The following is a 27,910-nucleotide window of genomic DNA, read 5'->3' on the forward strand; positions in this document are numbered from 1 at the left end:
ACACACACACACACACACACACACACACACACACACACACAAACTTGGTCCTTATTGTAACAATGCTCCTGGACTGCCCTCATCAGCGGAGTGCTGAGTCCGGCTCCGATGGGGAGACCATTGTCACCACCAGGGTGTTCCGCAGACGGGTCATACTCAAGGTGTGTAAGGCCTGCTGTGTGGCGGCTCCAGCCAGAGTGAACATGCTTAAAGCTTTCCGAAACAAGTGTGTTTAGAGGCGCCAGTTGCAGAAACAGAAGAAAAATGTAGAAGCTGTGCTGGTGTGTGCTCAGCCTTTGTGTGTTTTACAGAGTGAAAGTAGATTTAGTTTTTTACTTGGTGTTGTATTTGTGTGGCAGAGAGTGTAACATACAGAGTGTTTCCATCCAACAGTTTTTTGGAGAGTTCAAATTCGAGAAGTTTAAATATCACACAGAATTTGTTTATGCTTGGATTTCTTTTAAATGCATTGAATTAAGATAAAATACACCAAAAAGTCAAACAAATGCCTGAATAAATGCCACATTTCCATCAAGTTCACCGTGATTCCAATTACATCATGTTGTTTGGAGTCTTCAGGAAATGGTTTTATGGCACCTGACAGGAGAATTACCATCTTCAACCTATTATCTGGATCTGCACCAACACTTAATATTAACATGACAATTATGGATGATAGATCCAATTGATTTGCTTTTTTTGGATGGAAACATTCATATGCAACAACATATGCAAATGTGCATAGGACAGTGTGTATGTGGGGGGGTTAGTGTATGTGGTTGTTTAGCCTTGCTTTAGCATGAAGTGCTACTCACTGCTTGTTGGTGCGATCCACCAGCTGTTTGGTGTTTCTTCCTGGTTGTGCTGTGCGTTTGGCTCAAATCAAGAGAGTGTTATACTATGTGTGCGTATAATGAGGCTGGATTTCCACAGGAGCAGAAAATCTCTTAAAGTATGTAAAAACCCAACTTTGATGGTCGCAACGCCCGTGTGCCCCTGGAGCAAGAGCTCTCAGATGTTTGCCCACTCTTGATTCAAGAGCAATAACAGTATCAACTTGATGCTTACATTTATTGTACAAAACTAACAATTATTTTCATTCAAAGTTGATTTGATGAATATTTTCTAGATTCATGGAACGATCGATTGGTGTATAAAAGGTCAGGAAGTGATCTTGATGACGGCTTGTTTGTTGACAAAACTTCAAAAACCCAAAGATATACAGTTTATAAGATGAATAAAACCAGTATGTACTGACACTAAAGAGGCTTGAAATTGAGAACTTCCTAAATAATAACTTAAACCAATTCATTTTGTTGTCGATTGACTAAAGTTAGCTGCTCAGGCAATCTGTCTCTGTGATTCATGGCTTTCCTTTATTGTGCATGACATGAGTTTGAAGGAAGAACTCATCATCATGGCAGGAGGTTTTTTCACTTGTTCTCCACTCCGCTGTTGGTCTCTGAGATGTGTCATGATTAACAGTTACAGTTATCCATAACTAGATTGAACCTTCATTTAAATTGCCGGTGTGCATTTTGAAGCTTGTTTTCAGAGCCTTGCTAACATGTTGAGCCTGTATCATGCACCTGCATCCCTTGGGTTCCAAATCAACTTTTTATTGAATTTAAACACCTTTAAAGTATTGTAACAAGTCATGTTTTTCTGTTATAAGTGCTGCATCACAGATTAGCATGGTCAAAGATTTTATTTATAGCATATGTTTTTATCTATCTGAGAGTTTATTAAAAGGAAATTGCACTTTGAAAACCATCGTCTGTGGCAGGCAGACGTATATTCTCTTTATTCTAAATAACCAGATGAATAACTATCAACAAGATTACCTCTCGTAACTTTTCCCGACCTGTACTCCACCCTTCCATCCACCTTTCACTCATCCTTTAACCCTTCATCCCAGGGAGAGGAAGCCAGAAACATTCCTGGGGATTCTGTGACGGAGGAGCAGTTCACAGATGAAGACGGGAATCTGGTCACCAGAAAAGTAACCATCCTCATCCTCCTCCATCACCTCTTTACCCGACAGCTCCCTCACACACTCCCTCACACACACACACACACACACACACACACACCCTCCTCCTCCTCCTCCTCCTCCTCCTCCTCCTCCTCCTCCTCCTCCTCCTCCTCCTCCTCCTCCTTCTTCTTCTTCTTCTTCTTCTTCTTCTTCTTCTTCTTCTTCTTCTTCTTCTTCTTCTTCTTCTTCTTCTTCTTCTTCTTCTTCTTCTTCTTCTCCTTCTCCTCCTCCTCCTCCTCCTCCTCTTCATTATGCCTGCTCACATAATGCTCTCCTGCTTCCTTCCCCATGACATGCTTCTGCCCTACAGGTGATCAGAAAGGTGGTGCGCCGTGTGTGCAACACGGCTGAGAGGAGAGAAAGTGAAGGCGATATTATTACAGAAGACGGAGCTGGTGTTGGTGATGGTGGTGATGGTGTAGCCACAGGTGGAGCAGATGCTGCCTCTTCTTCAGGATCCAAGGGGGGGAAGAGCAAGAAGAGGGGGAAGCGCTCCCGGCATGCCAACAAGGCTGAGAAATCTGGAGAAAAAACTGAGGTTGGGGTTAAAAACCAACCGTCAAACGTCTTCACCTGAACTATCCGCGCCTCCTTACACCTGCATGAAGCTTTACCTCTGTGAGCACTCAGAGGAATGGGAGGGATCCGTCACAGTCAAGAGCCGAAGTAAACTAGTGGAGGCAAATGAGGACGAGTTTAGGCCTGTTGCTTTAAGCATATAGAGCACTTTTTACAATACAATAAAAACAACTTAGCTACTGGCTAGTTAAGCTACCTTCTCCTTTGATATGTTTCCTTTAGCCACTACATCAAATGAGAAGATAATGGCACCTAAACTTCAGACTACACCCAGGTTGAGCTCTCGCTTTCTGCATTGGTTTTAATGGAATCTGAGCAGAGGAATAGTGCCACCTGCTGATCATGTCCTTGAAATAGCTCCTAATATTCACAATACAATAGTGGATGGAACTATTGTATCAAAGACAGGTTATGGATCATATTAAACTTGACCATAGAATACATAAAAAGTTGTGCATATCTGTAGGATCGGGCTCCTGTTGTGAAGTCTGATCTCAGTACTAAACTAAACTGAGCTGTGTGTCGAGTGCTGTGCAATAGAGTAGCAGTGTGTGTGTTTCCTCTGTACTGCAGTGTGTCAGTAGTGTTTGATGTCCAACAGCCATGTCAGGTTGCTGTGGTTTGAGAAATACTAATATTACGTGCAACTACCATAGAGAAATGAATACAGTTCTTTCTGTTAAGATGTGCTGATGCACGTGTGATTTGAAGTAGTAATACTAACATCCTTTTCTCTCCTGAAGCCCGCCTCTCTTGCAGCATGCTTCTTGTGATTCCTCCGCAGTAGTACAGCTTCACTAACACACTTCATGTTTAGTCGGAGCACCACTCTAACTTTATTTTCTTTGTTTTTCTCTCTTCTGACGAAATTCGATGCTTCTCCCCCCCGCCAAGCCTGGAGACAGTGCCAATAAGAAACAAGGGAAGAAGACTCAGTCATAACAGTAGAGCACTCAACTCAAGCAGGTAAGAATATAATAATAAATATCAATCCCTTAAAGGTGGGGTAGGTAAGTTTGAGAAACCGGCTCGAGATACACTTTTTGTTATATTCCATGGAATGCTCTTAACATCCCGATAGCAATGAATATCTTAAGAGCTTTGACAAAAAATCCATTAAAAAATGTCACCTGTGGAAGCCGTAGTACTGTAAAAAGCACGACCAATCATTTTAGCCGGCCCGGCTAAAGTAACTGGATGGCCTACCTGCCTGTCAGCCTTCCATCTGTGCACAAACTTATCTCGTGCCCTCATTGGTCATGTGCGCGTTCGTGTGTTGGGGGAGGGGCTCTGTAAGGAGGTGGCAGATTTTTTTCGCCTTTCACCTTTAAGACACTTTAATCTGCTATGTGTTTTAGAATTTCTTTTTAGATAAATATGCAACAAAACTGTTCCTCCTCTGTGTTAAACCTATATCAAATTAGTATTTTTGGAAACACTTTTTGTAACTAAGAAGCAGAAAAGAAGCATACTGGCTTTTAATTTCAATATCGATTTAATCTTTCCTTAATATTTAGTGTTAAAAGGTCAGAAAGTATATAAAATTGCATTACATCTATATTTAAAATTGCCTTTTTTTAACCAACAGCCACAAAGCCAAATATATTACATTTATAATCATAAAAAAACAGGAGCAGCAAATGTGAGAAGCAGGAAGTAGCTATTTCATGTCATTTTTGTTTGGAGAATCAATCAAATGAATGATCCAATTAAGTCCAATTTAAGACCTACTAAACGATTGCAGATGATCAGCCCGTTAACAGATCTTATTAACTCTGGGGCATTGAATAACTACAGTATAGCCTCAAATGTTAATGTTATGTGTCTCCTTCCAGGTCCATGAGGTCCATCTGCAACTCTAAACACGCCCTGGGAGGAAAGACAAGACTGGAAGCCTCGTCAATCGGCCAAAAACGTGTCTGAAGCTTTCACTTACAGCGCATGGTTTTCAGCAAGACAACAAGCTAAACTTTTCTTTGATTTCGCATGAGCATGTCACCACAACTCACTCACTGTTGGAAACAACACGGGAGGGACACACACGGACGTGAGCTGGAGCTTTCTTACATGATCTTTAACCAATGGAAGGCGTGTGTGACCAAAGATGGCACAAACAAGGAAAGCTAAACGCTGACAGATAAGGATTCACTCTCTCTCCCAGACACTCGCCTTATATGGTCCATTCTTTCCTCCTGGACCCGCCGTATTGGGGTGTACCATGTGGTTCTTTTTTTTTAAATGAAATATAATAGTAAATGGGTGATTTTTGTTGTATATAAATGACACTGTATAAAATGAAAAAAAAAAATAGAAATCAGTAGCTTCACAGATTGTTTATGCACTGATTTGAGTGGAAGCTTTGCCGAGTCGGTGCGTTTGTATTGAGGTCGACACTGTTTGAGCGTGCAACCTGAAGCGCTCTTCCTAAATGAATTTAAAAAAGAACAAAAAAAAGCTGTATGTAAAGAGAAAGGAATGGAAAAAAAATACTTGCTTGATTTTAAAAGGACGTTTCTTCAAAAGCCAACATCTACTTCCTGTGGAACATTATTTGTCTTCAGAGAAATAATATTTTGCTGCATGTGACGTCACCTTATTTTAAACGCTTTCCTTTCATTTTCCTCCTAATTCAAATGCACTGTAATACAATTAGAGAGATGGTACTTCTGTCTTTGATAGCACTCATAACCCAACCATGTGTCATCTATAACCGTTTTTTATGAAAATGTAAACACGCACAGCGAGGTGCTGCTGTTGTCCCCGATGTAACCTGCAGAGCGTTGTGTTTTCTCCTAACTGCTAGCAGCCCTGTGTGTGTGAAACATCAAATACAAATGTCTATATGTAAGCCCATCATGCACACTAGGAGTCTACGTTTAAGCTTTTAGGTCTGCTGTGATTTTAAAAAGGGGACTTTTAATTTGACGGTTTGATGACTTTTATCTTTATTTAACAGGTTGTATTAACATAAGAACACAGAATGTCATTTTTTAGCCCCATTATCCAATTTGTATTAATGGCTAAATCCCACATTGTTAGAAATCTGATCTACGGTTCTTGTGAAATTTAATTTCTTCTCTCTGTATGTCTTTTTTCATACGAAACCACCTTAAGCATCCTTTGTTAATGATGAATCTGGTACCAACATGTATGACGAACCAACATAGCCTACACTGGAAGATCCAAGTCATTATTTAAGCAGAGAAATAAATTGTGTTTAACTGATCTTTGTGTGTTTGCTATGTTTTGCAATGTCATGGTTTCTATCAAGACACAGTTGAACTTTAAATGTGAAGCCGTCAAAATCTAAAGGAGGAGCCGTCGAGAAGCTTCACAATAAAAGCCTTTCTCGTGTGAGGGCGTTGGAAGTATTTTGATCCTTTAATAAGTAAAAGTATGAGTACTACACTGTACAATACTCAGAATTCCCCCTGTTACTGTTATATGATTAGTTTACTATACGTTCATTTAAAAGCCGCACGATTGCTGGGTTTGTAGAAATTTCAGAAAAACAGTAAGAAATGCCATCGCAATTTCCCAGAGCCAAAAAGGACAGCTCACAAGGTTTGTTGGTCTGGGGTTGGGCAGTATACAATTTATAAGAGCCATTTAGGCACATTATTTGATGGTAATGAATATGGTTTGGTGAGCCAAACTTAAATGAGCTGAATAATGTCATATTACAACGCAGGGCTAGCTCAAAGGCACACAGCACTTGATACAGTCTATTATTTTAGTGCCTGTTTTTGTCAACATAATGCTTACTGATCCCTATCCTGTAGCCCTCATTGGGCAATTGTGTCTTTCCTAACATGGCTAGTCGCATAGCATCGTCCATGTGGACTCTAGTTGGTTCAAGCTTTTTAGTTTTTTCTGATATGTGCTTTAGTCAGTCACATCTGTCTGGATCCATGCTGGTTCTGATCCTGACGTTTGAAAAAAGGAGGCAGGGGAAGCAAAATATAGCACTGGTGTTGCTACAGGTAGTGCTTGCTAAACCAGCTCCTTGAAAAAGAGCACGTATACTGACTTCCTCTGTCCTTAACTCCTGCCTATGTCAGGCTGATCAGGTCCGAGCTCTTATACTCTCAGCTTTCCCTCCAGTGTCCTCCTCTCAAAGGGTGTTTCTATAAGTGATTAAACATCATTTTCCTTCTCCATATTCGCTATCTAGTTTTGTTTACACTCCGTCTCCGTCTAACTCTCTCTCATTCAAACGTCAATCACTCACAGTATGCTGTTGGCAGTGTCAATAGCTGCTTTGGGCGCAGCTTGGTGCGCCCCGAGCTGCTCCTATTACTTGTATTCATTAAGTTTACATTTAAGTATTAGCACCACCGAAGAGGCACAAGGTTAATGTTAAAACCGTTTCAATAAACCAGCAAAGTTGGATTACAAATAACACCAAAAAAAACTAAATCATTTAGATTTAGAATTATTTCTTCGCATACCAATAAAGCAGGACTTATCATTGTAAAATATTATTTTAGAAATGATGGTGTTCCTTCACAGTTTCATCAAAACACATGTGATTGTAAAACAAATCACATTCAAATTGAATATCAAACCATTTTGCTATGTAGCCTACCATTTAAAGGAATAGTTCAACATTTAGGAAAAACTTGCCATCTCCGTTTCAGTCATATAAATAATATCTCAAGCTTTGGATGTGTTGGATTTGTTTCTCACGAGCAGCTTTATGCTAACCAAAGCTAACCAATCTTCGTTTAACCAGAGAAGTCCTGAACAAGATTGCACTATAGAACATAAAAGAGAGATTATAGAAAATGGACGCATCACTTAATGTTGATAAATCATGGAGAATAACTAAGTTTTGTAATCAAAAGGGTAAAGCAAGATAAACAGAATAACAGCAATACATGTAATGAATATATTGTGAACACAACTGTAGGTAATATTGAAGAGTTGGGTTTTGCTAAGTCAGTTTTTTATGATGAACAGACCAATATTATATATTTACCATCACAAAAGACAGAAAAAATGCAACTCCTTGCAACTAAAAAGATGGAAAATTACAGAGTTCAGTTCTTGTTATTGATATCCTTATCTCACTCTTGAAAAGAAAGTGAATTAGCGTATTATCAAAATGTTGAACTTCTCCTTTAACAAACATTAAAGACTTGTCAGCTGTGTGGATTCCTCTGGGTGAGTCTGAACATGTTTTTTCAGATCCTCCTTTCTTGTGAACCCTTTCCCGCAGACGCTGCAGCTGTGCGCTCGCTCCCCCTCATGGACGCCCATGTGTTTGGTCAGCGAGCCGCTGGCCGTGAAGCTTTTCCCACAGACGTTGCACAGATACGGTTTCTCTCCGGTGTGCGACCTCATGTGGATCTTTAGCGCTCCGCTTTTATAGAACTTCTTGTCACACACGCTGCATCGGTGAGTGGACTCTCCTGTGTGGATCATCATGTGTGTTTTCAGAGTCCCCCTCTGTCGGAATCCTTTCCCGCAGACGCTACAGAGGAAGGGTTTCTCTCCTGTGTGGATCCTCATGTGAGCCATCATGTACTCTTTAAAGCTGAAGCTCTGCCCGCACACGCTGCACACGTACCTTTTCTCCCCCGTGTGGACTCTCATGTGTCCCATTAGGTTTCCGTTTTGAGCGAACGCCTTCCCGCACACGGTGCAGATGTACGGTTTCTCTCCCGTGTGGGTCCTCATGTGCATCTCCAGTTGTTTGTGGCCGTCAAAGTGTTTCCCACAGACTTCACAATCATTCGTCTGGATGTAGGTTTGCAGGTGACGCCTCAAGCTTTCCTCTGATTTGAAACGTTTCCCGCACACGCCACAAACATCTGTATCCTCCTCGTCTTCTAGCACATGCCTCAAAAACGAGGCTCTGTAGGAGAAAGACTTGCCACATACTTTACAGAGGTATTTCGGATTAGATACATCCTTGCAATCCTTATCTTTAGCTCCTTTTGTTTTTGACTTTCGTAAATAAGGTTGGTCTTTTATCTGTTCCTTCTCACTGTCTCCTTCCTCACTGTCCTCACTGTCCTTCCACTCCTCATCAATGTCCTCTTTATTCCCAGAGCCCTCTGCCTCTGACTGTTTCTCCTCTGAATTCCTGCAGATGTTTTCTTCCTTGTGCGTTTGTAAATGAACCTCCAGGCTTTCGTCGGAGTCCAGATGTTTCCCACAGGCTCCACAAAGATCGGAGTTCTGTTTGTGCGTAACTACGTGTTTCAGAAAAGACCGTTTGTAGTGGAAAAACTTTCCACACACTCTGCAACAACTCTGTCCTGCAGTCGGGCTCTTGTTGGATGTGAAATTGTTCCTTTTATGTTTTTTTATTTTCTTCCCAATGACCCCATTGAGGAAAGACCTTCCACACAGTTGGCAACAATCCTCGCCCTGACTATGGCTCTGAAGTGATTTGAGATGTTTTTCATTTATCTCACTGTTATTATCTTCACTTGGAGTTTCTGAATTGTTCGATGATAGAACCTTAGGGTTACTTTGTGTCTCCGTTTCCATCATAGTCGAGGTTCCCTTTTCTGCTCTCTGTGCTTGATGGTTATGTGAGAGCCCAGTGTGGATTAAATCACAGTCTGTGTCTGTATAGGCGTCTTTAAACTTGAAATGTAATGTTTTCTGGAGCAGACTGGATGCCCTGCTCTGCTCAGAAGAAACATCCTTTTCAGTGTTTGACCCAAGGAGTGTCAATCTCTCTAATGGGAAATGAGAGAGAAAATTCAGCATGGTTGTATTGTAAACTGCATAAAAACACAGACACCGTAAAAATATTCCCTTGTAGCTGTGGGAGCATGAGCAACAAAAAAATCTCTATTCTGCAACACTTCCTTAAGTCGACAAAGCGTGAACGTTTGACACAATATATACATATATTGTGTTGGGCTGTACCCGAATATCCGAATATTCGTTCATTGGAGTACTATTCGGGTTTAAATTTCGTTATTCGGATATTCGTTTTGTTTGGTTTTTTTCCCGTTTTTTTTTCAACTTGAATTTATTGAAATCTCCAATATCAACGTGGAGGTGCTAACACTTAACCATAAACGTTATCGTTTACTTTCTCCTTCTTTATATGTAGATATTACTTTTCTCCGTTAATCTCCGTCACGTTGTTTCCAAAGCAACAACAACTTCCTGTCAACAGCGCTACCTCTCCTTCAAAATAAAAGCATGTCCATAAATAGGAGACATATACAACTGCAACGAAAGTAACAAACACAATGCCATATGCTTTTCAATTTCAAAGAAAACAAATTGGGTTACGGTGCGGGCCGAATATTCGAATATTCGCTGCTGATTACTACCGAATATCCGGAGCCCGAAAAATGGTATTCGGGACAGCCCTAATATTTTGGAATCATTTCAAAGGCGTGTTAGGTCTATAACAAATGTAACAGATTACTATTTATCTTTGCAAAGCTGTCCACAAATGTTTACAAGAAAATCTAGTCAATGATAAATGTCTGAGTAAATAAATAAGCAAATGTAACACATTAAGGATGGTAATTATCAAAGATTCATACTCTACATAAAACACAAACATAAATGCTTAGCATGGGTGTGTAATTCATCTATAACTAACTTCATGATTTCACTTTTGTTTGTTGTGCTGTGCATAATGATTAATAAAATGATGATGGTGCCAGCAGTAAACAAATTGTATGTATATATAACTGTACAATTATAAATCATGTTTTGGTTTAAACATTATGTAATATACCTGGGCTGGGTACATTTGTCTCAGTTTTAAGCATGACGTTGGGTGGTTGGCTTTGGCTCTCCTGGTGGGATTCGGTCACTCGTGCCTCGTATTCCCCCATCATGTCCTCCAGGATCCTAACAATCTCGTCTGCAACCATCGACAGCCGCTTGTGTACAGCTGCCCTCTGCTGTTCAGAAGGCATGTCTGGAGAAAGGGAGAAAATAAAGAAATAGCTTTAAGTATAAACAAATGACAGAATAATTCAGCTGATCCTTGCTCCCCATATATAATTAATTAATTTGCCCTTTACCAGAGAGGCTTGTTTTGTACTTCAGTACTTTTCCTTCTTTTTTAAGTTTGTGTGGATTTTAGGATGAAAGTACAGTTTGGTTTAGTTAAAAAGTTATGTATTTATCCTTAAAATTGGTGACATTGTTGAATAAAGATGAGCATAATATACCCAAGCTCTTGATCTTGACCATTCCTGCTCCAAACAGAAAAAAATCTGTATTTATGTCCACTGTAATAATTTTTTTTATCATGTCATTCCAAAAAATATTTAGCTTTGGTGCAGTTAAAAAACTGCTTAACTTAGGTTTCATCACATACAAAAAAAAGGTCACACAACGTATCCAGTACCAGTTTATATCTTACATATCAATACAAAAGTTGCACTATTGTATATGGTGAAGAACTTTGAATGAGTTACTGTTTATCTTGCAGTTGATTGATAGATCACCTTTTTAATTATCTGGAAGTACAAAGTAACTTATGGTATCAAAAATGTGTAAAAAGTACTATACTGGTATCCAATATGAAGTGGAGTAGAAGTTAAACGTAGCAGAACATTGACATTCTCAAGCAAAGCACCCAGCAATTGAAAGTAATCAAGCATATTTACACAAGTACTGTCCTTAAGTACAATTTTGAGGAACTTAATATGCATAATAAAGACTGCTTTTTGTACTACTTCTGTAGGCAACATTTGAATGCAGCACTTTGACTCGCAGTAGTGTATTTCTACACTATTTTATGCTTAAGCAAAACATCTGAGCACTTGTTATAGTTATAATCTACAAACTAATGCATGTAGCTTATAACTTCAACATTTTAAATAAAGTACTAACGTTACTTTTCCTTTGGGAGATAACAAGAGAACATATTGATTTCATGATGATTAGTTGACTTGGTGGTTAATAACGTGTGTGTTGAATGTGTGGTTTACATGCCTGCTGCCTCCTCAGAGCTGAAGATCTGCTCCGCGGCCGCCGATAGTCTCTCCGCCAGCAGCGCCCTCACCGCCTGCAGTTTGGACATCATGGAGTCTTAAAAACACTTTTTTAACATCGAAACATTTTTGTTTTGCTCCAACAGCACCTGCAGACACACTTTTATCAACAATCATAGACTGTATATATGTCAACAACACAAGGATCAAGCTCAGTGCTTCCGGTAGGGTCTTCTTCTTCCTCTGTTAATCGAAAGCTAGATGGTGGAACACCGCCACCCTCTGTCCATAAGTGGTATTACAGTTGATTGTTTTAAAGCAGCGGTGAAAGATTAAATATTTTTATTATAAATTAAAGTAGCAGTACCACCACAAAATACTTACAAAAATTCCAAATGCATCAAGTTTAAAAAAACAAAACAAGTTACACACATGTGCAGTCCCAGCTTAAAACAAACAGCTTTTGTCTAGAAACTGAAAACATACATTGTTCTAAGAATGGCCATTCTAGATAATGAGTACTTTTACTTTACATCTTGACCAGTTTTCATGACCCCAAATAGTCAGCGCCCCAGCCTTCACTTGCACACGTCAACAGACAACAAATAAATACAAAACAAATACAAAGAGGCACAAAACAACAGCAAAAAAGTGTTTAACACACCCTGTTATACTGTGCAGAATAGGTAGTGCGGGGCCTTTTGAATGTCTGTGCCCAAGAAGAAACTAATTATCGTTATATGCCCATGGGTGTTGAAAAACAGCAGTAGTGACACAGTCTTGCACAACTCAGTGTTGTTGGATGTTTTGTGTCCATTCGAAAAAACACAAACAGACAAATATTGAATGTTCATCTTGCACTGTCAGCCTTAGACAGTCCTATGACGTGTGAGTCTATGTCATGGCAGCAGGTCAGGCTAAAGGCCAGGGCTTTGGTGCCGAGTTAATGATTTATATCACACTCTGTCTGTGCCAAAATTGTATATTTATCTTTAAAAATGTTCTAGGCCATTAAAAAAGGGATTTTTGGAAGGGGGCCGTGTGTGTATTCGTTTCTGTTTACTAAAGAAATTAGAAAATGTTGCAAATTAAACTAAATCAGTCATCAAAAAAGGAAATCATTTGGGGGGGGGGGGGGGGGGGTCACTGGGATAAAGATAGTGACAATTTGCATTTAAACAAGTACTGTAATAGAGTACAATTTTAAGGTACTGTTTATTTTCTTGAGTATTTGTATTTACTTTTAAATATTTGACAGCTTTAGTTACTTTGCAGATCCAGATTAATGAAACAAAATAGAAATAACAAATAGAAAAAGGATATAAAATGATAGGTATAGTTACCCAGCAGTCATAAGGTCATTCCTAGCATTCGGTGCCATTTAGGTCCCCACCACATTATATCATATATTTTGTATTTAAAAGGTTTAATGCTTATTTTTTAAATGCTTGGTTTTAAATGTGTATACCGTCTACCATAAAACAACAATGTTATTTAGCCAGGATATTAAAATGTCTAAATAATTACTCTGATTTTAGCACAAGTAGGCCAAATTGCTGTGTCCCCAATCATGTTGGCTCAACTTCTGTAACAGATATACAAAAAGAAATCAAAGAAATACAAACAAATTCTAAATTGTTGTGAGTGTTGTATGAACCTTTTGCTAATATTCCTCACCAAATTGAAATTGTTGTTATTAATTCATTTGTATTGAAAATAAAGTGTGTGTCCCCTGTTTCAATGTACCCCCTGTTACTCTGATTTGAATCCCTCTGGACACGCCCCTTTACTATTCTACTATCTGTATGACTCAAGAAGAAGAAGGATACATTTTGAGTGGGAAATCATCTTCAAGAAGCAGAGTGAATGCGTTCTTCCTTCAACGATTTTCTAATGTTTTAAAGAACTTAACTATTGCGGTAAAGCATAAAATGTCCACCCTGTTATGCTCATTTTTAGTGGAACTGATCATTTTTTTTACATTTAGAAAATATGGTGAATATATCTATCAAATATATATTTCTGTTGTCACCAAGTGCTAGCTTGATTATCATCACACATGTAGCAATAGCCAAGTTTAGCATAAAATGTCCACCCTGTTACCGTCCACCCTGTTACTATTTTTCACAGTAACAGGGTGCACACACAGTAACTGGGGAGGTTAAAAAAAAAAAATGTTAAGCATAATATCCTGAGCTTGACCAAAAATATTTTTCTTATCCTTTAACAAGCCATCATTCAGATTAAATTAAAAAGAAACATGGAAAATTATGTTTTTTATTTTTGAATACCCTAGCTGAAATGGCAACAAATGCTAGGAATGACATAGTGGTAATAATTCAAATAAAGAGAAATACTGTGAAAAGGGTCACCTTTGATAATTTGGTTAATTTTGCTACTGATTTATCTTTTATTTTAACTGAGTAACTTTATTATTCAGTGATAGTAATGTTGTTTCATGGAAGCTTCATGGAACTGGATCAATTAATAGTGGTAATGGATAAATACTCATGATAAAGTAAATTATGAGCCAAGTCATTTAATACATTTTCTATATATTTTTTATTAAAAATATTTAAAAGTTTCAAAAATACTTTCTATAACATTTAAAATACATTACTAATACAGTTGAAATACCATGCTGTGAGCGGTGGCCATTGTCTTTAAGATGAGGTTAAACACAACAAGTGCAGCATGTGTGTTCATTGTTCTGTTTTTTCCAGGACTCAACAAATTGAATTATCATATTTTGCTAAACTCATAATTGGTGCCACTCAGCATCCTGGAGAGTGCTTCACATAATGTCACAAAGAGTGTACAAATCACACAAGTGACCAATTCAAATTGATCTTATTGGCTCTTCCCTGAGGAACAGTTGGACATATAAAAACAAAAGCACCAGAGGAACGTATTTTTTCTTGATCCGGAAGAGATTCCTTCACATGTAAGTGTGTCCAATCTGAGTTCTTCTCTCAAATTCCCTTTTTGTTCTGCAGGCTCAGAGCTCCTTTCACACAGTACGGGATGATGCTGACGGTGACCAGAGGCACGGTGGCACTCTTGCAGAAGGACAGCAGGTAGAACAGAGCTGCGGTGTGCGTGGGAGGCTTGAAGGAGTCGAACAGGTGCAGCAGGAGCAGAGTGCTGATGACGCTCAGCGCTTTGACCGCCGAGCTGCTGCTGCTCTTCTTGGTCTCGGTGTAGAGGGGTGAGTGCAGGCCCAGGCCCAGGCCGAACAGCGTGCCCATGTTACGCAGGAGGCTGGCGAAGGGCGTGGAGTCCATGTGAACCCACTCTGGCTTCACACACCACCTCTGAGCCTTCTCCAGGGTCCAGAGCAGGTCCACACCCACAGCTTTAAGCAGCAGGTAGAAGCCAACAGCGAAGGAAGTCAGGAAGAGAGTCGTGTAGAAGTATTTCTTCATGCTGGCGCTGTAGATCAACTGAGTTCTGTTGAAGGCTTCTGCCACGAGTATACCTAGAAAACAATGGAATATCCAGGTTCATATTTGGAGTTATAAAGTACCGGATACCACTAAGATATCAGTAATCCTAAGGTATAGGGTACGCAATACAGGTAATATAAATAAAACATTGGTATTTGATACCGCAATGCATCGATTTAAGTAAAATATTACCAAGTAACAAAACTAGTCAAACAATACCTGCATTCAATAGTTTTTAGAAAAAAATTAATCTAATTATTTGGTTTTGCTCTCAACCAATCAGCGCAGGCATTCTTTGATTAGATGCTACTGTAAGTGTGATTGGCCCACAACCGCAGGAGGCTAAAACCCTGTTGGGTTTAGTAAAGTTGAGCATGGTAAAAATGTAATATTTCAATAACAGGGTTCCTGCAGGTTTCGCCAACTCAAATTTAAGACTTTTTAAGACCTTTTTAAGACCACTTTGAATATAATTTAAGACCTATTTCACAGCAAGAAAGTATGAAGGAAAATTGCTATGAAAGAAGAAATACGTCCCATAATTACTTACAAAGTAAATGTATTCATGTTCAACATAAGAACAATAAATGAACATAACAGCATAACAGTACAGAACTGTTTTAGCCAAAAAGTGTGTATGTGTGTGTTTCTCTTTGTGCTTGTGTGTGTGTTCGGGCTGTGCAATTAATCGTATTTTAATCGCAACTACGATTTTGGCCTGCCACAATTACAAAAACAACATAATCGCAAAAAAATTTTATTTAGCTTTGCTAGGTTGTGACAGTGACAACATATTTAATCTAATTAATTTGAGTCTAATTTATATTTATTTATCATATTTATATATGTTTAGTAGCTTGTGGAAGTGCGCTCCAAAATATTTGTTGATCTTGTTTATTGGTATTTACTATTTTGATATTATTTATTTAAATATATCATTTATTTAATACATTTTTGTATTACTTTTTCAGTTGAATTATACGTTCTAGGTAATCAACAGTTAAAAAGATAATGTTCAAATTATTATTTGTTTTAAAGTTCAATAAATGCATGTTTTCAAAGTCCATGAATAATCGTATTTAATAATCGTGATATTAATTATTGACCAACATAATCGAGCAGCCCGTGTGTGTGTGTGTGTGTGTGTGTGTGTGTGTGTGTGTGTGTGTGTGTGTGTGTGTGTGTGTGTGTGTGTGTGTGTGAGTGAGTGAGTGAGTGAGTGAGTGAGTGAGTGAGTGAGAGTAACAAGAGCTATATTCAGAGCTCTGCTGCCTTGGCTACAATCTTTCATCATTGCTGTTGTATGATTGGTGTTTAGCTACGGTATTTAGCGTCTACAGCACCTCCGCTTTTAGGGTTGAAGTAGACCCAAACGTTGCCTGGAGGTCCCCCGGTGTTGTTGCGGGAGCTGCTGCACTAGCTAACGCTGCACTAGCTAACGCTACATTAGCAAATCAAACGCTTTCTTTTGCAAAAGGTGCAGCGGGCTTCAAACACGTTCCCTCCACTGGTTTCAACCAAGCACTAAATTCGATGTTTTCCAACCAAATACGGTTTAACTTACACTTCCCCATATTTATTTGTAAGTAGATTCGAAGAGACATGAGTTTCTGACTGCCGCTAGCTGAAGCTTGGTTGCTAGGTTACTAGCTGGGTGTTCTCCGATTAGGAGCTGGGGGAAACAAAGTTAGTGATTGCTGGTTCCATTTTGATTTATCAATACAAATTGTTGGGGGGAACTGAAAGGCTGCTTGCAAAGCCATGCCATGCTCCCCACAATGCAGTTCGGCGAAGATTAAAAATCTTCTACGTCACCCCATTCAAGTGAATGGGCGAAGCGTTGAAAGCATTTTTTGATGCCTGTAATTACTGGTTACTTTGCAGCCCGGACATTTTCCCCAAAACAAATTTTAGACGCGATCGCAACACAGAAGTACCTTTCAAATCCGATCATTTTTAAGACCTTCTAAATCATATTTAAGACCTTTCTTATTTTTTTGGTCATATTTAAGACCTTTTTAAGGCCTTAAATTCAGATTATCAAATTTAAGACTTTTTAAGACCCCGCGGGAACCCTGAATAATTTGGATGCTTTTAACAACACCTAATGCTCCATGTACATGATGCGTATCAAATGAGTTAGCGGAGAATTGTATGAGATGAAGAACTCTTTTGGTATCAGTACTTGTATTGGTACTGGTATTGTGTTTTTCTAAACAATACTCATCCCTAGAAGGACACTGACCTGTTATAACACCAGCTACGACCTGGTGTGGAAAGTGGGCGGCGATGAAGACCCTTGAGAGACAGACACACACCTGCACTCCCCAAAACAGTGTCCACAAAACAACCTTCAGATACCTGTGAAAAACACATTTCATTTGAGTTTGAATCAGCAATTGAGATTCAAGACAGCCTTGCCTTGCCCGTTCACAGCAAGTCAATCCTTAAAAGCAATATAACAATTAACTCAGTGTTTTCTTGCTGGTCATTAGAATTTCCGCTGCCTGGACGTCAAAACAACCCACATGTAATCTCCACTCTCCAACCATGGTTCTCAGGAGTCAATGATCAACCACAGCTCAGGACAGATAGTGTGTCCACAATGATAAGCTCAGGGTGGAATAAAATGGTTAACAACACAGACATGGATGAGTACAATGTTAATTTGTCTGACTCACCAATCTTTGTTGCTGGATTTCTTGATTCCAGATTTCTTCTTGGTGGTCATTATGGCGAGGATGGAGGTCACGAGGGTGTAGTAGACTCCTGCAGCTCCCATAGAGTGGCCAGAGGGGCTTCCTGTAACACAAACAGAGAGGGGGGTATCAGTGGCTGACTCACTCAAGTATAGTGACTACATTGTTCATTCAGCATTTTTGGTTGTTTCAGAGAATTAATAAATAGAATAAAGTAAGGAACATCTTTAAAAACAGCAGTGAAAGTAACCTACTGTAGTACTGTACATGAACTCAAGGTCTGTACCCAAGCTATTTTATAGTTTTTCTTACACAATTTAAGCTTATAAAATACAATTTAATTAGGTTTTTTTCTACAGTAGCTTATGCTTATAAAGGATATGCCATGTAATATTGTTAAACTCACCTCTTAACTGTTCAGATGACCAAAAGTGGTACAATTATTCAAATATTTCAAAAGATTTGAGAAAAATTATAGGTTTTTTCTCAAATCAGTTAAGTTCTATATTTATATTATGGAGAACCTAAAAATTGAACTGCAGTACTCATGTACTTTTACTTTTGAATGACTTTACCTGAAAATAATGTTACTCAATGCTTTATTTTCACTTAAGTAAAAGGTTTGATTACATCTTCCTTCAAGACAATACCTGGCATGATTAAACAGCAAGATGGGTCCTTAAATAATAATGAACAAAATCTGCAGCCTTATACTGCACCCAAGTACAGTAGGTACAATGATTTTGTAAAAAACAATCTACGATAATATTCCAGGAACTTCTGAGGAGTTGGGTTAATAAAAGCGGCCCATTAGGGACATTTCTCACCTGGCCCGGTCTCACAGGTCATGGGGTATTGCTCAATGTAAGGACGAACTGTGTTTGCATAATAATCCGCTTCATGGACCCACCAGTAAGGCCTTTCACCGAACAGAATCCTGAAGAAGACGACATAAATATACACTCCATCATGGTCTAAAAACATGTTATGGCCATGTTGAAAAACTTCTAATTCAAAGATTTACTGACTTACCATTTGAACACCAAATTGAGCCAGTCTCCGATCACAGCCACCCATATGAGCTTGATGGCCACTGGAGACCGCAGGTGGAACCAAAGAGGGAAGAAGATGAAGAAGGTGTTCCTGAGGTCTGCCGCCCAGGAGACCCAGAGAAACAGTCCCTGGCATCCTTAAAGTTTGTCTGCAGGTAATGGGTGGTGCTCACCCAAAACCTGACATGGAGTCCATTAAAGCATTCATCTTTACCTCAAGAGGAAGGGAGAGAAATCTCAGCCTGGTGCTGTGTGAGTGACAAATACAGGACTGTTACTATCAGTAACACAGCCGTAGTTTTATACCTGAGGGACCCACCGCCTAAACGCATGCTCACACTGATCTTTGGACCTTACACGTAATAAAACACCGGTGACAGGAGAGTTTTGGAGGTTTGTCACACAAACATGTTGAAAAGATAGCGGGGAAAACAAATCGTCAATAGTTTGTCACGGAACTACTGTACGCAGTCAATTCATGGCTGTATTTCACAATTGTGTAAATAAATAAATGGATCGCGAACAAATCAAAGACCTTGCACAACAGCATTTGCTTTTCAATTAACTGCATGATATTTTTTTTATTAAACATTAGCTATATCCTTTTCTTTCTTTCTCATGCAGCCACTGAGTGATCACTGTTCAGTTATGTAATTGTGATTTCTGATGTTTTGGTGTAAGAATTTCCCTGGTGGAGGCAGCCATGTGTGGTTACATAAGAAGATCAATGCTTCAATGATTGGGTTTGGACTGAAGCGGAGGAGATAGTTGTTGATAAAACTGAAGGAGCAGCTTGTCAGGTTTTAGGTTGTGTCTGTCGGGACACCAGGTTTTGCAGAGACCTGCCTCTCATATCTTTAAAATAGTGGAGCCTAACTACAGTAGCAAGACACAAATTACGTACTCTGCACACACAGGATAAAATCTGAGCCAAGATCAATGGATTTCACAAGTATGAGTTCAGAACAGAAGCTACTTCATATTCAGGGATAACAAAAAAGGATTTTGCTAGATATCTGTGATACGTCAGAGGGGTGGCGACTGATTTGTGTTGGATGGATTTTAGAACGAGGGGGGGGGGGGGGGGGTAAAGGTTAAGGAACCTGTCTGCACTGTCCCAAAGGCAAACAAAATGTGCTAGCCTTGATTAAAGTCCGATGGGGATCACACAGGCAGCACAGAGGGGACTGCCTGGCTGGGAAGAGCTTGACAGCTACCTAACTGAGGAACCTAGACTCAGATTTAGTGCACTATACTCAGGCAGGAGGTTGTGATATCATGGATCTTCTCCACAGTTGGGGGGTAGAGCTGGTGGTCCATCTGCAGGCCACACACAGCAGACATGAGGGCTTGTTCAGCCTGGCGTCCACAGTGGCCGACCTGCACACCACGTTCTTCTGCTTCTTCCCGATCTGGTTCCACCTGCGGAGGGACACGGGGCTCAGGCTCATCTGGGTGGCCGTCCTCGGAGACTGGCTCAACTTGGTCCTGAAATGGTAAACAACTGTTGGAAGTAATGCCTATTCAAACGCATACAAATAAAATGTTGTATTTTGAGTTTAGTGTTGTTTTCATGACAGGGTTCTGTTTGGGGAGAGGCCTTACTGGTGGGTCCATGAGACCCGGTTTTATGGAGCGGGACCGGCTCCTTCTCTGCAGCAATTTCCAATAACATGTGAGACTGGACCAGGTACACTTCATGACCTGCAGTGGATCACGTGATGATTGTTATTGTCTTGAAAAACCGATTGACTCAATGGAATGGTTTATCTAGCAAAGTCAACCATTAGCCTTGTTGATAATTAAAGGGGAGCACAACTAAATTAAGATCTCCAGTATGATATCTGAAGGGCTTAGGAGAGTTCAATCAATATTTGTGAAGATCTTCACAAATTAATTTCTCTCAAAGACAGTGTTTTGTTAGTTTTTTATACCCAAATTAGCTAAAAATTGTCTTTAGAGGGGTTCAATACTTTATACCCGATAACCTCACGACAACAAATTTGAGTTTAAGCACACTAGTGCTTGATTTGACTCGAGACACTTTTATCAGGCCATAGGAGTAACATGTATGCATTTAGAAAATTGGCATAGATCCACTTAAAGTGCTTGATTCCCAGATAATATCTTGAGTGTTTGGCAGACACTCATTGCATTGCGCTTTGAATTAATGTGATAACTAGGTTATATAAAGATACTCTACTACCTTTGGCACTTTGTAGTGATATGTATCTTAAAACACTTGTGAAGGAAATTACTTTGGATTCCGCAATTTAAAAAAAAGAAAATCCAGCACATACAGTATACAACGCACTTAATGCAAAGAGGTTACACAACAAAGGCCCTTTTCAAACAGTATCTAATCATCATTCTTAAGTTAAAACAAGTTGTTCTGGCGTTGACTTTGAAATTATTGTAAATCTGATTTAAGAGATCTAAGTTTAAAATAATTTGAAAAACGTTCTCCGAAAATGCAATGCAAATTATGTGATTTTGTGAAGTCTGACAGTAAGTCTGTTCCCTACAGGAAGCCCCTCAGGTCATGCTATGGGTGCAGCTGGGGTCTGGTATGTGATGGTGACAGCGCTACTAGCTATTGCCAAAGAGAAACGATGCCCCCCTTTACTGTGCAAGTGAGTCTTTGGAAATACAACCAATTATTTATTTGAAACATTAATAATCTGTTGTGCACTCTTGCTCAGTTTTCCTTCTTGGTCAGATTATTTCAGGTAGGCCTGTGGACGCTCATGCTGCTGGTAGTGCTGGTGGTCTGCATGTCCAGGATCTACATGGCTGCACACTTCCCCCACCAGGTTGTTGCTGGAGTCCTTATAGGTAAGTCTGCCAGAAATATTCAACAGTCATACATTTTGTATTGATGAACAATTTATGGTATATGGAAGTCCTAAGAGGCAAGTGAGATAAAAAAAATATATTGTCTGATCCTCAGTGTTTTCTCTTTTGCGTTTTTGACTTAAGAGGTAGGATGCATTTTCTTAGCTACTTTTATTCCATCTGTGAAAATAGATGGAGTTTTGGAAAGTGTTTTTCTTTCAGGATGAAGTGTTTGTTGTTGTAATACTCATTTTGGCCACGAGAGGCTCTACCAGGTGAGTTTTCATTTGTCCCTGCACTCTTCAAGGCCATTTCTACTGATCATAATCCCATTGTTGAGGTATACTAGAATAGATTTATATTGTGCAATTTTCCAAAATCACATTGGTTTATCATACAGCATCTCTGTATAGTACATGTGTATTCACTCTCTGTCCTAAACGGCTTGTTGGAGCTCCTGCCCCCTCCCTATGAGCCCAGTGGCCGTCTGCGAGACAGCGAGACACAGCGAAGCCCAGTCCGAAACCATCCCGAACACACACACCGACTCACAGCTTCGCCGTTGCACGCCGTCTCAGGGAGGAGCAATCGGCGGAGCTGCAGCTGAGAAAAGATTGAGTGTGTGTGTGTGAGGAAGTCCGCGAATTGGTCCATTTGCACCAATCCACGGACGTAATTTAACGGCTCCACGGATTGGTCCATTTTCTGTGGTAGAGTTTTACCCGCTACAGGGTGTACTTTGAGGGTTTGTGACTTTGCAGACCGTTTACATGCATAAAAACCTTCATAACACACAAGGGGTAGGGTAATAACCGGAAAAGCATGACATGGGACCTTTAAATCAAGGTGAATTAATTAACAGGGATTAAAATTGTTGTTTTAAAAATACTTCATAATCCGACACGTGTTTTTGCCTATCATGATTTCCATACAATGTAGCTACAATTATCTAACAAATAATAGTCTGGATGTGTTCAGGTGAAAAATATCAGTGAGAAGTATATGTGCAATCAAACCATTACGCACCTACACTCCTATGAAGCTCTTCTGGCCCTCTTTTAAACAGATCACCTTCTCTGTTTTTGTGTCAGGTGTACTTGTTGCTGAAGTTGTCTCCAAGGAGAAATGGATCTACAGCGCCAGCATGAAGAAATACCTCTACACAACTCTCTTCTTGACCTCATTCGCTGTTGGCTTCTACCTGCTGCTTAAAGCTGTGGGTGTGGACCTTCTGTGGACGTTGGAAAAAGCCCAGAAGTGGTGTGTGAGGGCAGAGTGGGTCCACATGGACTCCACGCCCTTCGCCAGCCTCCTGCGTAACATGGGCACGCTTTTCGGCCTGGGCCTCGGCCTGCACTCGCCCCTCTACACTGAGACTAAGAAATATACAAGCACCGGTTTTAAGATTGGATGTATTATTGTCTCCCTATTTCTGCTCCAGCTGTTGGATGGATGGACATTTGGCTCTGATTATGACATGATTTACTATTTCCTGTCTTTTGTTAAAAGCGCGGTTGCACTTTTAATCCCGACCACTCTGGTTCCCTGGGCTATGCTCTGGATTTGCAAAGGAAATAGAGATGACAAGAAGTTGTGATTCAGGAACAACTTCTTGTTTAAAGTCAATTATTATATTTGTTTTCTACACTGAACAAAAATATAAACGCAACACTTTTGTTTTTGCTCCCATTTTTCATGAGATGAACTCAAAGATCTAAAACATTTTCTACATACACAAAATAACCATTTCTCTCAAATATTGTTCACAAATCTGAAAAAATCTGTGATAGTGAGCACTTCTCCTTTGCCGAGATAATCCATCCCACCTCACAGCATGATTATTGCACAGGTGTGCCTTAGGCTGGCCACAATAAAAGGCCACTCTGAAACGTGCATTTTTGCTTTATTGGGGGGGTCTGGGGGGGTCAGTATCTGGTGTGAGGGTTAGGATTAGGGTTAGGGTAATGTTGTGAATCGAGTGGCGGTGGTGGTGGGGTTATGGTGTGGGCAGGCGTATGTTATGGACGACGAACACAGGCAGTCAGGCAACAAGGACATTTTCACTTTTAGGATTTTGTTCCTGAATTGAATGTGCTTGCGTGGATATCAGTTCCTTTAAAAACTCTTAAGCCCCACGGACCCGGTTACGGGGCCGAAATTGCGTCATTTGCAGGAAACAACGTCTAAGGAACCTTCATATAATAATAAATAATAAACTATGAATGTTTTATATCCATATAACGGAAAAAACTAATTTGACTGATCTTTTTCATTTTTTTCCAAAAAAACCTCAAACATTCTAACACTGACCCTCTGAATTAGCCCCGAGCGAAAACAAGCTAACCTATTACTGCACCGAAAATCACTCCTAGCACCCTTATTACTTATCCTAGCTGCACATCCAACACATTGTTTATGATTGTAAGGAGACACATAATCTATTGGTACCCACCTCAAAACTCAAAGATTACAAATTCGCGGAGAAAATAACAAAAAACTACATCAAAACATGTGGCGCTAGGTAGCCCACAACGCTAACATGGCTTACCTTGGTCTTTGTCTGGTCAAAACTGGTCTTCAATGGCATTAAAACGATAAAAAACGATGCTGTAGTTAATCCATAGGTTAATATCCAATGTGACTGTGTCCCCTTTGAAATGTTCTGATAATCCAAAAGCAATAAAAATGCTTTTCCGTTTCCAGATATCAGAGCAGGGATACTTCTACCCTCTGCTGCAAGCTTGCATGCGCAAAGACGGCACCTTTTTTTTTTAACATGAGTGTGCGGGAAAATTTCCCTTCGATTCTATTGGCTCTAACGGTCAGGAAGAGATGTCACATGTCAAAATCGAGCAAGGGGGGCCAGAGATATGGAAAATCCACCCAAATGGCCCCAGAAGGTTGTTTTTGCTAAATCTGTCTAAAAAGGTCAAATATCACTTGTTTTGCATCAATCTTGATACAGGGTACTTATTATACGTTTTACTTTGGATTCCTAAAGCTTTTAGTCTACTAACCCATCATCCAAGGTTAGTTTTCACTACAAGTACAAAATATATTTTGGACGGACACTATAATTTACAGTTTTTTACCATGTTCATTCTGAATTTTCTTTAAAATAAAAAACATTGATTCTGACTTTTCTACATCCAAGTCACAGGTTTATCATTACTTTGAGAAAAAAGATTATTAATTTAACCCTTTTAGAAGGGAAGATATGGTCATTTGTTCTGGGAATGTCATTTTTTAGCCTGAAACCTGAATAACTGGCTTGGGGCCTAACAGGGGAGTATGTACTGTAGTTTGACATTTCAGGAATTGTGCCTAATCTCTAATTTACAGAGTGAGATTGATACCACTCTTACTGTATGTCTGTAGTCCTAGTAGCACTGAAGCTACAGCCAGCAGCCTATTAGCTAGCTTAACGGGTATGCCGCTATAGCTGGACTTCGCCCATGTTATATTTAAAAGGTAGGGTAGGTAATTCACTTCAGAAAAACTTTTTGTTATATTCCATGGAATGCTCTTAACATCCCGATAGTAATGAATACATTAAATCAGTGACGTGCGGTGAGCTTCATGGCTGGTGAGGCACTGACTCTTTCAGAGTCAGATTTACAAATATTATATTTTGACCTTAATCAAAATATTCGGTTATTTTCAAAAGCTTTTTTAGTCTGATGCTTCGATTCATTTTAAACAGACCGTTCAACAAAAGGATACCGAAAATCTAAATATTGGATTGTTCTTTCTTAGTAAGATCCCATTTTCATTACAATTGTGATCTTACCTTGACTTGAAGATTAAGTCCATGCTCTCCTTCTGGACAACAATCTATTCGTTTTTTGTAAAAGTCCTCCTTATCTTCCTGTAGTTTCAAAAGTCTAGTTTGTTGTTTATGTCTACCGTCTCTGCGTAGAATAACAGTAGCAACAAGAACCTGTGGGCTCACGTGCGCCCCCTTCAGTGCGGCAGAGGTTATGGCTGCCTCTCCTGCTGCTTTTTTCATTGCCATTATATGATGAGACCAGCGAGCCTAAATATCTTATATACGTTAAATAAGTTATTTAGAGACTATGGATGGCGAGGATAAATTGAATAAAGGGATCTACAAACATTACATTGGTGACCTACAGTGAGATGGTAACAGGCATGCGCTTAGGGCCCGCTTTCCAGCCAATTTCTGTGGGGTGACACATTCTGAGGTGAGGCAGAGCTCATCTGTGCCTCACCTCACCCCACAGTAACTGGCTTGAGCGCGCTCACAAAATAAGTGCCCGCGCTAAATTAGTGCCCGCGCTCCAGCAAGTTACTGTGGGTTTACGAGAGGCAGAGCTCGCCCCTGCCTCACTTCTCATCGTTTCCCGTAGTTGTAGCGGAGCTCGGCAAATTTGCTGATTTTGACTGTAAAAAGCGATTGGAATCATACATTAATCACACTTACATCATAGATCAGTGGAGACATTTTATTATTATTACTATTCAGTTTTTCTTTTGTTGTTTTTCCGTTACATTGGAGTATGACAGGTTAGGCTCTGCCTCCCCTGACTGCACGTCGCTACATTAAATGCTTTGACAATAAATACATAAGAAAATGTCATCTGTGGAAGCTGGAATCATTTTAGCCGGACCGGCTAAAATAATTGGATGGCCTGCCTGCCTGTCAGCCTTCCATCTGTGCACAAACGTATCTCGTGCCCTCATTGGTCATGTGCGTGTCCGTGTGTCTATGGTCCGTGTGTGTTGGAGGAGGGGCTCTGTTATGGAGCTAATTTCCTGCCATAACTCCACAAACTAAACAGGTTTTACAAATGCCTTATGATTCACTAACAAACACAATGTGGTTTGCAAATACAAAACACCATCTACAAACTAATGCATTTAGTTTTGCAAATAAAAAACGTATCTATCAAAGAAACACAACATTTTTCTAATAAATCATGTTTCAGAGGCAAATTCAGCATGGTTTTACAAGTACACAACTTTTTTTTACAAGTAGGCCTACAAAACCTTTTTTTACAAGTACAAAACTGTTTCTTCTCACGGTGGAATATTACTGCCGAAAATCACGTGACTTTTGGTAGTAAAATATGGAAAGCCCAAAGTGCCACTATTCACCCTTTTAAAAACGCCCGTTTTTCGCCCGTTTTACGCCCGTTTTTTAAATATGATAATGAGCCCCTCCTTCTGATTTCCATAGCCACTAAGTTTAAAGTGTCTGTAAACAATCAGTGAAGAGTAAAGCCAGACCAAAGCAATCTGTAGATGAAAAGTTCCTGACATTTTTAGGCTTTGTTGTAAATTGTACATTATTCCAGATTCAGGGGACCAAGTATTAATTTTCCTTTGAATATAATCAATAAATATAATATATATAATACAATTGCCTTACACTTTTCCTTAACCCTCTGGAGTATAAGGATATTTTCTCAATATGTAGACGTCTACTTAAATCAACTTTTAAATGTACTTCTTATAACATGGCACCCCATATGTTACTTATCAAAATGTTCAAGACAGTCTCTGGTCTTGCTAGAAATGCAAGTCACTCACCTTAGAGCACTGTCTGTCATGGTAGAGTGAAGCAGGCATCACTACCCTGTGACACAGTCAAAGACACACAAGAAACCAAAAATGACAGACAGCAAAAACAGAACTTAAATACACACAAGACTAATCAACGAAACAAGAGACAGGTGAGGAGGGATGAGAAAACACAGGGGCTCCAGGTGAACACAATCAAGTAAACAGGTAGGAGGGAACAGGTAGGAGGGAACTGAGGTTACCTACTGTAACCCCAACTTCTATGAGTAAATGGCGCAGCCCTCTAAGGCTATCGCTATTGGGTAATCCCCCTGAGCCCCGCGCAGCACTGAAACAGTTGTAGTCCACGCCCACCCGCAAGGTGGGCCCCACCCTCGGGCCTCCTTCCGGTATAAATAGGAAGGAGGCCCGGCAATCTGCTCCCATACCAAATAACTTTTCTTCAGCTATTCGTAGAGCCAGTGGGGCCCAGCACTTAGAGGGCATGCGCCATTTACTCATAGAAGCTGGGGTTACAGTAGGTAACCTCAGTTCTATTTCGTATATGGCTTTGCCCTCTAAGGCTATCGCTATTGGGTTAAGGGCGAAGCATTATGTAGTCTGCGCCCCACTGGGTCCGCCCGGCATTAGAAGCACAGACACACCTGCTAAATAACACCCCATGCCTGTTGTGTCATGCGTAATGGCGCATCACCGTCCCTGGAACATAGCAAAACATGCCTATCTTCCCGACGGGGTGAAGGCTGGGAACAATACATACCGGCCGCTGTGAGAAAGTAGAGACGAAGGT

The 27,910-nt window shown here is 39.9% G+C and overlaps 4 protein-coding genes across 37 annotated transcripts in view; 2 read left to right on the plus strand and 2 right to left on the minus strand.

The window, feature by feature from the left end:
• Positions 1 to 5,839, plus strand: part of LOC307025604 (ankyrin-3-like) — a 163,024-nt gene extending 157,185 nt beyond the window's left edge. For all 33 annotated transcript variants that reach the window (XM_079660402.1, XM_079660404.1, XM_079660395.1 and 30 more), the window contains 5 exons: positions 87 to 161; positions 1,919 to 2,002; positions 2,346 to 2,573; positions 3,509 to 3,580; positions 4,450 to 5,839. In XM_079660402.1, the coding sequence (XP_079516528.1) occupies positions 87 to 161; positions 1,919 to 2,002; positions 2,346 to 2,573; positions 3,509 to 3,556 (435 nt within the window). In that variant the 3' untranslated portion in view covers positions 3,557 to 3,580; positions 4,450 to 5,839. The remainder of the gene's footprint in view (positions 1 to 86; positions 162 to 1,918; positions 2,003 to 2,345; positions 2,574 to 3,508; positions 3,581 to 4,449) is intronic.
• LOC307025608 (uncharacterized protein) lies at positions 5,201 to 11,865 on the minus strand. Of its 2 annotated transcripts, none has more exons than XM_079660415.1 (3): positions 11,542 to 11,865; positions 10,335 to 10,520; positions 5,201 to 9,309 (listed from the first exon to the last, which is right to left on the minus strand). In XM_079660415.1, the coding sequence occupies exons 2-3, from the start codon at positions 10,516 to 10,518 to the stop codon at positions 7,748 to 7,750; spliced, it is 1,746 nt and encodes a 581-aa protein (XP_079516541.1). In that variant the 5' UTR covers positions 10,519 to 10,520; positions 11,542 to 11,865; the 3' UTR covers positions 5,201 to 7,747. The 2 variants fall into 2 exon arrangements, with proteins under 2 accessions (XP_079516541.1, XP_079516540.1); XM_079660414.1 differs by having other exon boundaries at positions 11,546 to 11,864.
• A 1,942-nt stretch (positions 11,866 to 13,807) lies between these two features.
• LOC307024449 (glucose-6-phosphatase catalytic subunit 1-like) lies at positions 13,808 to 18,964 on the minus strand. Its single transcript, XM_079658558.1, is given in 7 exon segments — positions 13,808 to 15,022; positions 17,236 to 17,351; positions 17,672 to 17,792; positions 18,517 to 18,626; positions 18,722 to 18,875; positions 18,878 to 18,913; positions 18,916 to 18,964. Coding segments are annotated over 7 exon segments (1,077 nt in total). The 5' UTR covers positions 18,950 to 18,964; the 3' UTR covers positions 13,808 to 14,516.
• A 140-nt stretch (positions 18,965 to 19,104) lies between these two features.
• Positions 19,105 to 24,714, plus strand: g6pc1a.1 (glucose-6-phosphatase catalytic subunit 1a, tandem duplicate 1). Its single transcript, XM_079658559.1, has 5 exons — positions 19,105 to 20,237; positions 20,322 to 20,431; positions 21,269 to 21,374; positions 21,461 to 21,576; positions 22,668 to 24,714. Exons 1-5 carry the CDS (start codon positions 20,020 to 20,022, stop codon positions 23,171 to 23,173), a joined length of 1,056 nt encoding a protein of 351 aa, XP_079514685.1. The 5' UTR covers positions 19,105 to 20,019; the 3' UTR covers positions 23,174 to 24,714.
• Positions 24,715 to 27,910: the final 3,196 nt, after the last annotated feature.

Source organism: Notothenia rossii (genome assembly GCF_949606895.1).
Source record: "Notothenia rossii genome assembly, chromosome: 11".
In the NCBI taxonomy this organism is placed as follows: Eukaryota; Metazoa; Chordata; class Actinopteri; order Perciformes; family Nototheniidae; genus Notothenia; species Notothenia rossii.